General features: G+C 37.9%; 1 protein-coding gene and 1 long non-coding RNA gene across 2 annotated transcripts in view; one reads left to right on the plus strand and one right to left on the minus strand.

Moving 5' to 3' along the window:
- Nucleotides 1-14219, plus strand: part of LOC139186652 (ankyrin repeat domain-containing protein 26-like) — a 53800-nt gene that overhangs the window by 17812 nt on the left and 21769 nt on the right. Inside the window, exons 7-10 of the mRNA XM_070802000.1 lie at nt 2208-2241; nt 3377-3446; nt 6462-6522; nt 6615-6811. Of these exons, the coding sequence (XP_070658101.1) occupies nt 2208-2241; nt 3377-3446; nt 6462-6522; nt 6615-6811 (362 nt within the window). The remainder of the gene's footprint in view (nt 1-2207; nt 2242-3376; nt 3447-6461; nt 6523-6614; nt 6812-14219) is intronic.
- The window catches only part of LOC139186654 (uncharacterized), an 85827-nt gene continuing 74395 nt past the window's right edge, over nt 2788-14219 (minus strand). The window contains exon 3 of the long non-coding RNA XR_011570322.1: nt 2788-3144. This is a non-coding gene — a long non-coding RNA (uncharacterized lncRNA). The remainder of the gene's footprint in view (nt 3145-14219) is intronic.

Here is a 14219-nt window from a genome sequence, read left to right on the forward strand (position 1 = left end):
GAGCTCACTCAGACTCATGTCCATTGAGTCAGTGATGCCATCCAGCCGTCTCATCCTCTGTCGTCCCCTTCTCCTCCTGCCCCCAATCCCTCCCAGCATCAGAGTCTTTTCCAATGAGTCAACTCTTCGCATGAGGTGGCCAAAGTACTGGAGTTTCAGCTTCAGCATCATTCCTTCCAAAGACATCCCAGGGCTGATCTCCTTCAGAATGGACTGGTTGGATCTCCTTGCAGTCCAAGGGACTCTCAAGAGTCTTCTCCAATACCACAGTTCAAAAGCATCAATTCTTCGGCGCTCAGCCTTCTTCACAGTCCAACTCTCACATCCATACATGACCACAGGTAAAACCATAACCTTGACTAGACGAACCTTTGTTGGCAAAGTAATGTCTCTGCTTTTGAATATGCTATCTAGGTTGGTCATAACTTTCCTTCCAAGGAGTAAGCATCTTTTAATTCCATGGCTGCAGTCACCATCTGCAGTGATTTTGGAGCTCAGAAAAATAAAGTCTGACACTGTTTCCAGTGTTTCCGCATCTATTTCCCATGAAGTGATGGGACCAGATGCCATGATCTTCGTTTTCTGAATGTTGAGCTTTAAGCCAACTTTTTCACTCTCCACTTTCACTTTCATCAAGAGGCTTTTGAGCTCCTCTTCACTTTCTGCCATAAGGGTGGTGTCATCTGCATATCTGAGGCTATTGATATTTCTTCTGGCCATCTTGATTCTAGCTTGTGTTTCTTCCAGTCCAGCATTTCTCATGATGTACTCTGCATATAAGTTAAATAAACAGGGTGACAATATACAGCCTTGACGTACTCCTTTTCCTATTTGGAACCAGTCTGTTGTTCCATGTCCAGTTCTAACTGTTGCTTCCTGACCTGCATACATATTTCTCAAGAGGCAGATCAGGTGGTCTGGTATTCCCATTTCTTTCAGAATTTTCCACAGTTTATTGTGATCCACACAGTCAAAGGCTTTGGCATAATCAATAAAGCAGAAATAGATGTTTGTTTTTCGATGATCCAGTGGATGTTGGCAATTTGATCTCTGGTTCCTCTGCCTTTTCTAAAACCAGCTTGAACATCAGGAAGTTCACGGTTCACATATTGCTGAAGCCTGGCTTGGAGAATTTTGAGCATTACTTTACTAGCGTGTGAGATGAGTGCAATTGTGCGGTAGTTTGAGCATTCTTTGGCATTGCCTTTCTTTGGGATTGGAATGAAAACTGACCTTTTCCAGTCCTGTGGCCACTGCTGAGTTTTCCAAATTTGCTGGCATATTGAGTGCAGCAGTTTCACAGCATCATCAAGAGATTCTTTTAAAACATGTTAGTATATATATATGTATATATATATATATATATATATATATATATATATATATATATACACACACACACAGACACACACAGAAGCTGAACTTTTAAACAAGTTCCATATATATATACACTATATACATATATATATAGTTCCCTATATATATATATATAGAACTTTTTTAAAAGTTCAGCTTCTATGTACCCTACTTCATGCTCACCAGTACAAGTCTAGTCCCATTCTCATCACTGAATTGAGCCCCTTTACCCGTTGGCCTCCCCCACCTGCCTTTCAAGAGATTATCCTTTCTAAACCTGGAATCACTACATCTTTCATACTTCTCTTGCCTTGGGAAAGAGGGCCAGGAAGAGAAGACTTTTGTTTCCAATATTTTACCATGCTCTGAGGTTCAGTGCCTTTGACCAAGCTTCCTTGTGATAGGGCATTTTCACTGTGAACTGAAGAGCCAGAGAAGTTGTCATGTCCCAGCAAGACACCTATAGTCTCTGTTCAGTGCTCCAGGCAATAGAAATCCAGAAACACTGTGCTGTTTAAGCGTGCTATTGTCAGCTTATAGTACTGATTGTATTGATGGTGTAGTATCATTTTCTCTCAGTCTCCTGGAGTTTGGTTAGGATTATGGTCATTGTAAACAGCAGTTCTTTTCTTTGTTGTTTTGCTTTGCATTTGATGACTATAAAGGGGAGGAGTGGTTCTTAGGCATTAGTGGCCTACGAGTATAGTACAACCACTGTCTCCTTCCTCTAGTGTGGCTTCCAGGTGTGGTTTGAAAGGAATACTTTTAAACAAAGCCTCAGTCTTGAGGTTTTATTATTCCGTATTTTACTTCCGTTGATTTAAAATGTATCTTGCTTTCTTCTTTAATAGTGGGTGAGAGTTCTGAAGAGCACTCTTCAAGGAGGTATGATTTTATGGATGTTTTAAATTATATGTTTAACTAAGGGAACATGGAGAAGAGAAACTAATGGTTGTTGAGTGTTCTACTCTGGGTTAGACAATGCATTACATGCTTAACATTTATGACCTCATAGAGTCATCACAGCAGCTTTGTAAAGTAGCTGTGTCCTACTTTTACTTAATTAGGCAACTGTGGTTTCAGGAGGTTAATGAATCGACCCTGGTTAAAATGAGTTGACCTGTGATTTGACAATTGGCCTTCCTGGCTCCCATGTCCACTCCCATGGCCCTCAGCAGAGACTGAGAAGTACCCATGGAGCATATAAGTTAAAGATATAAATTAGTTCTTTGACTTGTGTACATTTTAAGTTTGACATTGTGGGGAAACTCCCTGTACTCCCTCTTAGAAGTGTACTCACTTCTTAGAGAATTGGTGCCGTCTCAGTAAGTGGTATCCCTGCTGACGGACCAAGACTCCCCTTTTGGACGGACTCAGATTCGTCTCTGAACCTTGAACAGACAACGGAGAAGGGAAAGCCTATTCTTCTGCTTTGCTTTAAGTCATCAGGTTTATTCCAGTTTGGGCAAACAAGAATTATTTCAATCCATCAATGGGATTTTCAGTTCAGCTGTTAGAACTTTTGGTGAAAACAAATTATTTTTAGGCTATGCCGATACATTGGCTGTCACTCTCTGTTATGGAAACTAAGAATGAGCGTTAACTAGATATTTCATAGGTTGGGAGAGATGAACGCAGAAATAGGTAACAAAAACTTTTTTGGAGACTTCCCTGGGGGTGCAGTGGTTAAGACGGTTAGTAAGACATCTTCCAACGTAGGCAGTGTGGGTTCGATGCTCGGTCAGAGAAGCTAAGATCTCACATAACCCGGGGTCAGACAGCCAAAACCTAAAATAGAAGCACCATTGGAACTAATTTAGTAAAGACTTTAAAGTGGTCCACATCATGAAATCTTTTAAAAAATTAAAAAAAAAAAAAAGCTGTTTTAAAACAGGCCAAATTTTATTCATGTCAAGAAAGTTCATTTCATGTATAGACAAACTTTCACTTGTTTTTTTCTTTTTTCTTTTGTTCAAGGACATGAGCTCACTCATTTTTATTGTATGTTTTTTCTCTAAAGGTTTCCCAACAAACCTGGTGTTGATTTAGGGCCTACATCAAACGATGAAGTCTTAGATTTTAAAACTAAGGTAAAGTGTTCTGTTGTGAAATTAGTTTTCCTGCTCTGAAATTAGTTTCATGTAGTATTTACTCTTATGATTAGACAGTGGAAGTGACAATAGATTCAAGGGATTAGATCTGAAAAACAGAGTGCCTGAAGAACTGTGGATGGAGATTCATGACATTGTACAAGAGGCAGTTATCAAAACTGTCCCCAAGAAAAAGAAAAGCAAAAAGGCAAAGTCATTGTCTGAGGAGGCCTTCCAAATAGCTGAGAAAAGAAGAGAAGCAAAAGGCAAAAGAGAAATCGAAAGATATACCCATTTGAATGCAGAGTTCCAAAGAATAGCAAAGAGAGATAAGAAAGCCTTTCTCAATGATGAATGCAAAGAAATGGAGGAAACAATAGAATGGGAAAGGCTAGATATCTCTTCAAGAAAATTAGAGATACCATGGGAACATTTCATGCAAAAATGGACACCATAAAGGACGAAGAGAAGCAGAAGATATTAAGATGAGTTGGCAAGAATACACAGAACTCTACAAAAAAGATTTTTATGACCCAGATAATCAGGATGGTGTGATCACTCACCTAGAGCCAAACATCCTGGAATGTGAAGTGATAGTGGAGGTGATGGAATTGCAGTTGAGCTATTTCAAATCCTCAAAGATGATGCTGTGAAAGTGCTGCTCTCAATATGCCAGCAAATCTGGAAAACTCACCAGTGGCCACAGGACTGGAAAAGGTCAGCTTTCCTTCCTATTCCAAAGAAAGGCAATGCCAAAGAATGTTCAAACTACTACATAATGGCACACATCTCACATGCTAGCAAAGTAATGCTCAAAAGCCAGGCTTCAAGAGTACATGAACCATGAACTTCAGATGTTCAAGCTGGATTTAGAAAAGGCAGAGGAACCAGAGATCAAATTGTCAACATCCTCTGGATCATAAAAAAAGCAAGTGAGTTCCAGAAATGCATCTACTTCTGTTTTATTGACTGTGCTAAACCATTTGACTCTGTGGATCACAAGAAAGTGTAGAAAATTCTTCAAGAGATGGGAATACCAGACCATCTGACCTGCCTCCAGAGAAATCTGTATATAGGACAAAAAGCAACAGTTAGTACTGGATATGGAACAATAGACTGGTTCCAAATCAGGAAAGGAGTACATCAAGGATGTAAAATATCCCCCTGCTTATTTAACTTATATGCAGAGTACATCATGTGAAATGTTGGGCTGGACGAAGCAGAAGCTGGAATCAAGATAGCTAGAAGAAATATCAATAACTTCAGATACTCAGATGACACCACCATGATGGCAGAAATTGAAGAAGAACTAAAGAGCCTCTTGATGAAAGTGGAAGAGGAGAGTGAAAAAGTTGACTTATAACTCAACATTCAGAAAACGAAGATCATGGCATCTGGTCCCATCACTTCATGGCAAATAGATAGGGAAAGAATGGAAACAGTGACAGACTTCTTTTTGGGGGCTTCAAAATCACTGCAGATGGTGACTACAACCATGAAATTAAAAGACGCTTGCTCCTTGGATGAAAAGCTATGAGCAACCTAGACAGCAGATTGAAAAGCAGAGACATTACTTTGCCAGCAAAATTCTGTCTAGTCTAAGCTATGGTTTTTCTAGTAGTCATGTATGGATGTGAGGGTTGGACTATAAAGCAGGCTGAGTGCCAAAGAATTCATGCTTTTGAACTGTGGTGTTGGAGAAGACTGTCAAGAGTCCCTTGAACTGCAAAGAGATCCAATCAGTACATTCTAAAGTAAATCAGTCCTGAATATTCATTGAAAGGACTGATGGTGAAGCTTGGTCATCTGATGCGAAGAACTGACTCATTGGAAAATACCAATTCTGGAAAAGTTTGAAGGCGGGAGGAGATGGGGACAACAGAGGATTAGATGGTTGGATGGCATCACCGACTCAATGGACAAGAGTTTGTAAAACCTCTGGGAGTTGGTGATGAACAGGGAAGCCTGGTGTGCTGCAGTCCATGGGATCGCAAAGAGTCGCACACCACTGAACAACTGAACTGAGCTGAACTGATGTTGATATTTTCATAAAATTTGAAGAACAGTGTAGATGCATAAAATATATTAATAAAATCATATGAAACAGAGGCTTTGCTCATAGTATATCCTTAAGAATACTGATATGGTACTGATCTATTGTATATACATTCTAAATATATGTGTTTCTCCACATACCTTATTATACTTGTTTTTTTTTCCATAAAGTTTGTTCTTGACTAGACATGTCTCACTTTTTCCTTTCTTCTTCCTCCTCTACCTTTTTAAAATTTTTTAAAAAATATTTACTGTTAACCTAATTTTTCCTTGCAGAACACATTTCTTCAATGTCTGTTCTTTCAGTCCATCTCTCTCTGCCTCTATTGTGAACATGTTTGCTTATGGCTTTCTATTTAGAGTGTGGCTTTCATTCATGATCATTGCCCTATGGGTTTAACCTCGTTTATTCCCTGTTTCATAGAAGTAGCTGAATTTTTTTCGCTGTTTCATTGGTCTCTAGCTGTTTGACAAACAGAATAGAAGTAGCTTATCCTGTTTGCAGTTCTAGCCCATCTAAATAAGGTTCTGTTAAAACCTAAACTTTCATATCACCCTTCACAAGTGATAATCCATGTATATATTAATCATGGAAGCAAATTTCAAAACATAGCAATTAATTTAAATGTCTTAGTTTTTCAATAGTGCTCTAAACTACCGGGGATAAATTATTACTCTAGAACATTTTGGTAGAGAAAGTAATCTAGTAGGTGTCCTAGTATTTGTATAGCAGTCAATTAGGGGTAAGGAGAGGAACTTCTGGTGCTTCTGATGTCATCTGTCATAATCCTTTCCCCATGAGCAGGTCAGTCAGTGACAGAACTGTGATTTGAATCCACATCTGAATGACTCCAGACCCTGTGCTCTTTGTGTTAGATCATAGAGGAAGGGAGGATGTTATAATTCTTTTATTCAGGTTGATACTTGTTATATTCTTCAAGCTCTTATTTTCTTCTCCAGCATGTCCTGAAATCAAAGTTAATGAAGTTAATGAAGGCTTCTCAGCTATCTAAGAGAAACAGTAAGTTATTTGAAGACTGTCCTCCTGGTGTTATTCCTCGATTTGAAATGACACATGTTCTCATGTACTCTCTCCTGTTTTCACTGTACTAGAAGCAAAATGTGGTATTTTGAGACCAGAGGGTACAACTTTCTCTCAGGACAATAATTCTGGTAGTAATGCTGAAGATGTGGTTGAAACATTTCCCAAACCATCACCCTGGTTTAAGGGCATCTGTCATCCTGCCTTCCCATCGCCTGAGCCTGTTTCAAAACTTCTCAAGTCTGTAGCAGGCCTTGGTCGTACAAAGGTAAGTTGTTCTGTTTGTAACTCTTCTTGCCCTGTATTTGTTCACATACCATTCCCCTGATCCTTATGATGACAAAAAGGATCCCACCACAGAAATAGAAGCCCTCAAAGTCATGATATGAAAAGGTGTGATAATAAGAGGCATACAAGTGCAGGATTCAGATTTATAAATATTGGCATATGAAGTATGCTGTTATGAAAGAAAAGAATTACAAAGCACTGAGGAGTGAACTCCGGGAGTTGGTGATGGACAGGGAGGCCTGGTGTGCTGCAATTCATGGGGTCGCAAAGAGTCAGACACTACTGAGCGACTGAACTGAACTGAACTAAGGAAAAACAACTAGATGAATATGAAGATGGGGAGGAGGATGAAGAGGAAGAATTCCTTTAAGAAGGACAAGATGAATATAAGATGGAATGAGGGTGAAGATGAGACAGATATTATACAAACACAACAGAAATAGTGGGGGTCAGTCAGACCAGGAACTCTATATTATAAATATGTGAGAAATTATTTCAAATTCAACTTAAGAAGAGAAAGGGAGGTCGTAAAAAAACAATGCTCATACTCTTTTGAATGACATATAGATGATTTTTATGAAGAACTAAAAAAAATGTGTTCCTTATTATTTTTTTTTTTTTTGGTGGTGGTTTTCGAGGTTGGTGGTTGTTCTTGTTTTTTCATTGAATTGAAATGTAGTCAGTTTAAAATACTGTGTAAGTTTCAGGTGTACAGCAATGTGATTTGTTTATACTTGTGTATGTATATATATTTTTTTTGAATATAGTTCCCTCTGGAAGTTCATTTAAATTTGAAGTGATTTCTCTTTTTAAAAAAATTCTCACTTTGAAATTAATGAAGCGATGTCTTCTATTTAACCTAGCAAAACTTTCGTTTAGAGACAATTCAAGATGAGCCCTGTTTTAGGCCTTTGGAGACGTATTGTGAATTAAGAATTTTGGGCCCTTCTGTTTATTGTGGTTTCTAACTTCAGTTCGGTTCAGTCGCTCAGTCGTGTCCGACGCTAGATACTTAATGTACTTATCTAATTTATCTTACTGTTTGCTATAACCTTGGTGGGTGTTTTAGATCTTTCTGAAAATAAAGAGGAAATACATAAGCATTTTATCTATTCTTTTTACTAAAATTATAATTTATAATTTTATAAATGAGATTCTTAATCTCTCTTCATTAAATGAGAAAATTTTCAGCTGCAACAGTCTGAAAGAAGAAATGTAGAAGTGTATTTTTTCCTCTGGAGAGATTCTGATTTCTTTTTTCTGAATGTCAGCAAATAATGGGTAATTGCATACATTAAATGAATGAAATCATGATTTATGCTTTTTTCTTATATAGACTACTTGTTATTATAAAGTCATAAGGAAAGAAAAATTACCACCAGAGTTTATAAAATTATCTGTGGAAGATATTTTTTCTTTAAAAAATATCTCTAGCAACATGTACATTCCACATTATTTTTATTTCTTTATTTTTTATTTTAATTGGAGGCTAATTACAATATTGTAGTGGTTTTGCCATACAGTGACATGAATCAGCCATGGATGTACATGTGTTCCCCATCCTGAACTCCCCTCCCACCTCCCTCTCCATCCCATCCCTCTGGGTCATCCCAGTGCACCAGCCCTGAGCACCGTGTCTCATGCATCGAACCTGGACTGGCAATCTGTTTCACATATGATAATATACATGTTTCAATGCTATTCTCTCAAGTCATCCCACCCTTGCCTTCTCCCATAGAGTCCAAAAGACTGTTCTTTACATCTGTGTCTCTTTTGCTGTCTCGCATATAGGGTTATCGTTGCCATCTTTCTAAATTCCATATATATGTGTTAGTATACTGTATTGGTGTTTTTCTTTCTGGCTTACTTCACTCTGTATAATAGGCTCCAGTTTCATCCACCTCATTAGAACTGATTCAAATGTATTTTTTTAATGGCTGTGTAATATTCCATTGTGTATATGTACTACAGCTTTCTTATCCATTCATCTGCTGATGGACATCTAGGTTGCTTCCATGTCCTGGCTATTATAAACAGTGCTGCGATGAACATTGGGGTACACGTGTCTCTTTCACTTCTGGTTTTCTCAGTGTGTATGCCCAGCAGTGGGATTGCTGGGTCGTATGGCAGTTGTATTTACAGTTTTTTAAGGAATTTCCACACTCTTCTCCATAGTGGCTGTACTAGTTTGCATTCCCACCAACAACGTAAGAGGGTTCCCTTTCCTCCACACCCTCTCCAGCATTTATTGTTTGTAGACTTTTGGATCGCAGCCATTCTGACCGGCAGGAGATGGTACCTCATGGTGGTTTTGATTTGTATTTTCCTGATAATGAGTGATGTTGAGCATCTTTTCATGTGTTTGTTAGCCATCTGTATGTCTTCTTCGGAGAAATGTCTGTTTAGTTCTTTGGCCCATTTTTGATTGGGTCACTTATTTTTCCGGAATGAGGTGCAGGAGTTGCTTGTATATTTTTGAGATTAATTCTTTGTCAGTTGCTTCATTTGCTATTATTTTCTCCCATTCTGAAGGCTCTCTCTTCACCTTGCTTATAGTTTCCTTCATTGTGCAAAAGCCTTTAAGTTTAATTAGGTCCCATGTGTGTGTTTTTGCTTTTATTTCCATTACTCTGGGAGGTGGGTCATAGAGGACCCTGCTGTGATTTATGTTGGAGAGTGTTTTGCCTATGTTTTCCTCCAGGAGTTTTATAATTTCTGGTCTTATGTTTAGATCTTTAATCCATTTTGAGTTTATTTTTGTGTATGGTGTTAGAAAGTGTTCCAGTTTCATTCTTTTACAAGTGGTTGACCAGTTTTCCCAGCACCACTTGTTAAAGAGACTGTCTCTTGTCCATCGTATATTCTTGCCTCCTTTGTCATTGATAAGGTGTCCATAGGTGCATGGATTTATATCTGGGCTTTCTATTTTGTTCCATTGATCTATATTTCTGTCTTTGTGCCAGTACCATACTGTCTTGATGACTGTAGCTTTGTAGTATAGCCTGAGGTCAGGCAGGTTGATTCCTCCAGTTCCATTCTTTCACAAGATTGCTTTGGCTATTTGAGGTTTTTTTGTATTTCCATACAAATTGTGATCTTATTTGTTCTAGTTCTGTGAAAAATACCATTGGTAGCTTGATAGGGACTGCATTGAATCTATAGATTGCTTTGGGTAGTATACTCATTTTCACTATATTGATTCTTCCAATCCATGAACATGGTATATTTCTCCATCTATTAGTGTCCTCTTTGATTTCTTTCACCAGTGTTTTGTAGTTTTCTATATATAGATCTTTTGTTTCTTTAGGTAGGTATATTCTAAGTATTTTATTCTTTTCATTGCAATGGTGAATGGAATTGTTTCCTTAATTTCTCTTTCTGTTTTCTCATTGTTCGTGTATAGGAATGCAAGGGATTTTTGTGTGTTAATTTTATATCCTGCAACTTTACTATATTCATTGATTAGCTCTTGTAATTTTCTGGTGGAGTCTTTAGGGTTTTCTATGTAGAGGATCATGTCATCTGCAAACAATGAGAGTTTTACTTCTTCTTTCCCAATCTGGATTCCTTTTATTTCTTTTTCTGCTCTGATTGCTGTGGCCAAAACGTCCAAAACTATGTTGAATAGTAGTGGTGAAAGTGGGCACCCTTGTCTTGTTCCTGACTTTAGGGGAAATGCTTTCAATTTTTCACCACTGAGGATAATGTTTGCTGTGAGTTTGTCATATATGGCTTTTATTATGTTGAGGTATGTTCCTTCTGTTCCTACTTTCTGGGAAGTTTTTTATCATAAATGGATGTTGAATTTTGTCAAAGGCTTTCTCTGCATCTATCGAGATAATCATATGATTTTTAGCTTTCAATTTGTTAATGTGGTGTATTACATTGATTGATTTGCAGATATTGAAGAATCTTTGCATCCCTGGAATAAAGCCCATTTGGTCATGATGTATGATCTTTTTAATATTTTGTTGGATTCTGTTTGCTAGAATTTTGTTAAGGATCTTTGCATCTATGTTCATCAGTGATATTGGCCTGTAGTTTTCTTTTTTTGTGGCATCTTTGTCAGGTTTTGGTATTAGGGTGATTGTGGCCTCATAGAATGAATTTGGAAGTTTACCTTCCTCTGCAATTTTCTGGAAGAAATTTTTGGTAGAATTCAGCTGTGAAGCCATCTGGTCCTGGGCTTTTGTTTGCTGGAAGATTTCTGAGTACAGTTTCGATTTGCGTGCCTGTGATGGGTCTGTTAAGATTTTCTATTTCTTCCTGGTTCAGTTTTGGAAAGTTATACTTTTCTAAGAATTTGTCCATTTCTTCCACGTTGTCCATTTTTTTGGCATATAGTTGCTGATAGTAGTCTCTTATGATCCTTTGTATTTCTGTGTTGTCTGTTGTGATTTCTCCATTTTCATTTCTAATTTTGTTGATTTGATTTTTCTCCCTTTGTTTCTTGATGAGTCTGGCTAATGGTTTGTCAGTTTTATTTATCTTCTCAAAGAAACAGCTTTTAGCTTTGTTTATTTTTGCTATGGTCTCTTTTGTTTCTTTTGCATTTCTTTCTGCCCTAATTTTTAAGATTTCTTTCCTTCTACGAACCCTGGGGTTCTTCATTTCCTTTTCTAGTTACTTTAGGTATAGAGTTAGGATATGTATTTGACTTTTTTCTTGTTTCTTGCAGTAAGCCTGTATTGCTATGAGCCTTCTCCTTAGCACTGCTTTTACAGTGTCCCATAGGTTTTGAGTTGTTTTTTTCATTTTCCTTCATTTCTATGCATATTTTGATTTCTTCTGTGATTTGTTGGTTATTCAGAAGCATGTTGTTCAGCCTCCATATGTTGGAATTTTTAATAGTTTTTCTCCTGTAATTGACATCTAATCTTAGTGCATTGTGGTCAGAAAAGATGCTTGGAGTGATTTCAATTTTTTTGAATTTACCAAGGCTAGATTTATGGCCCAGGATGTGATCTATCCTGGAGAAGGTTCCATGTGCACTTGAGAAAAAGGTGAAATTCATTGTTTTCGGGTGAAATGTCCTATAGATATCATTTAGGTCTAACTAGTCCATTGTATCATTTAAAATTTGTGTTTCCTTGTTAATTTTCTGTTTTGTTGATCTATCCATAGATGTGAGTGGGATATTAAAGTCTCCCACTATTATTGTGCTATTGTTAATTTCCACTTTCATACTTGTTAGCATTTTCCTTACATATTGTGGTGCTCCTGTGTTGGTGCATATATAATTGTTATATCTTCTTCTTGGATTGATCCATTGGTCATTATGTAGTTTCCTTCTTTGTCTCTTTTCACAGCCTTTATTTTAAAGTCTATTTTATCTGATATGAGTATTGCTACTCCTGCTTTCTTTTGGTCTCTATTTGCATTGAATAACTTTTTCTAGTCCTTCAATTTCAGTCTGTATGTGTCCCCTGTTTTGAGGTGGGTCTTTTGTAGACAACATATATAGGGGTCTAGTTCTTGTATCCATTCAGCCAGTCTTTGTCTTTTGGTTGGGGCATTCAACCCATTTACATTTAAGTTAATTATTGATAAGTGTGATCCCGTTGCCATTTACTTTGTTGTTTTGGGTTTGAGTTTGTACACCTTTTATGTGTTTCCTGTCTAGAGAAGATCCTTTAGCATTTGTTGAAGAGCTGATTTCATGGTGCTGAATTCTCTCAGCTTTTGCTTGTCTGTAAATCTTTTGATTTCTCCTTCATATTTGAATGAGCTCCTTGCTGGGTACAGTAATCTGGGTTGTAGTTTTTTCTCTTTCATCACTTTATGTATGTCCTGCCATTCCCTTCTGGCCTGAAGAGTTTCTATCGAAAGATTAGCTGTTATCCATACGGGAATCCTCTTTTGTGTTATTTGTTGTTTTTCTCTTGCTGCTTTTATTTTTTTTGTGTGTGTAATGAAGTTTTATTAAAGTATAAAGGAGATAGAAAAAGCTTCTGACATAGGCATCAGAAGGGGGCAGAAAGAGTACCCCTCTTGCTGCTTTTAATATGTGTTCTTTGTGTTTAATCTTTGTTAATTTGATGAATATGTGTCTTGGGGTGTTTTGCCTTGTTTTATCCTGTTTGGGACTCTCTGGATTTCTTGGACTTGGATGACTATTTCCTTTCCCATTTTAGGGAAGTTTTCAACTATTATTACCTCAAGTATTTTCTCATGGCCTTTCTTTTTGTCTTCTTCTTCGGGGGCTCCTCTGATTCGAATGTTGGGGCGTTTAGCATTGTCCCAGAGGTCTCTGAGGTTGTCTCGTTTCTTTTAATTCGTTTTTCTTTTTTCCTCTCTGCTTCATTTATTTCTACCATTCTATCTTCTACATCACTTATCCTATTTTCTGCCTCTGCTATTCTACTGTTGGTTCCCTCCAGAGTGTTTTTGATCTCATTTATTGCATTATTCATTATTGATTGACTCTTTTTTATTTCTTCTAGGTCCTTGTTAAACATTTCTTGCATTTTCTCAATCCTTGTCTCCAGGCTATTTATCTGTAATTCCATTTTGTTTTCAAGATTTTGGATCATTTTTACTGTCATTATTCTGAATTCTTTTTCAAGTAGACTCCCTATCTCCTCCTCTTTTGTTTGGTTTGGTGGGCATTTATCATGTTCCTTTACCTGCTGAGTATTTCTCTGCTTTTTCATCTTGTTTCGATTGCTGTGTTTGGGGTGGCCTTTCAGTATTCTGGCAGTTTGTGGTTCCTCTTTATTGTGGAGGTTCCTCGCTGTGGGTGGGATTGGATGATTGGCTTGTCAAGGTTTCCTGGTTAGGGAAGCTTGTGTCAGTGTTCTGGTGGGTGGAGCTGGATTTCTTCTGTCTGGAGTGCAATGAAGTGTCCAGTAGTGAGTTTTGAGATGTCTATGGGTTTGGTGTGATTTGGGCAGCCTGTATATTGAAGTTCAGGGCTATGTTCCTGCGTTGCTGGAGAATTTGCATGGCTTGTCTTGCTCTGGAACTTGTTGGCTCTTGGGTGGTGCTTGGTTTCAGTGCAGGTATGGAGGCTTTTGGATGAGCTCTTATCAATTAATGTTCCCAGGAGTCAGCAGTTCTCTGGTGTTCTCAGGTTTTGGACTTAAGCCTCTTGCCTCTGGTTTTTAGTCTTATTCTTACAGTAGCCTCAAGACTTCTCCATCTATACAGCATCAATGATAAAACATCTAGGTTAATGATGAAAATCTCCTCCACAGTGAGGAACACCCAGAGAGGTTCACAGAGTTACATGGAGAATAGAAGAGGGAGAAGGGAGATAGAGGTGACCAGGAGGAGAAGAGGGGGAATCAAAAGGGGAGAGAGCAAGCTGGCCAGTAATCAGTTCCCTATGTGCTCTCCACAGTCTGGACCCCTTGGAGAGGTTCACGGAGTTACAAAGAGAAGAGAAG

The sequence above is a fragment of the Bos indicus genome, chromosome 13, assembly GCF_029378745.1.
Source record: "Bos indicus isolate NIAB-ARS_2022 breed Sahiwal x Tharparkar chromosome 13, NIAB-ARS_B.indTharparkar_mat_pri_1.0, whole genome shotgun sequence".
NCBI classification, from domain to species: Eukaryota; Metazoa; Chordata; class Mammalia; order Artiodactyla; family Bovidae; genus Bos; species Bos indicus.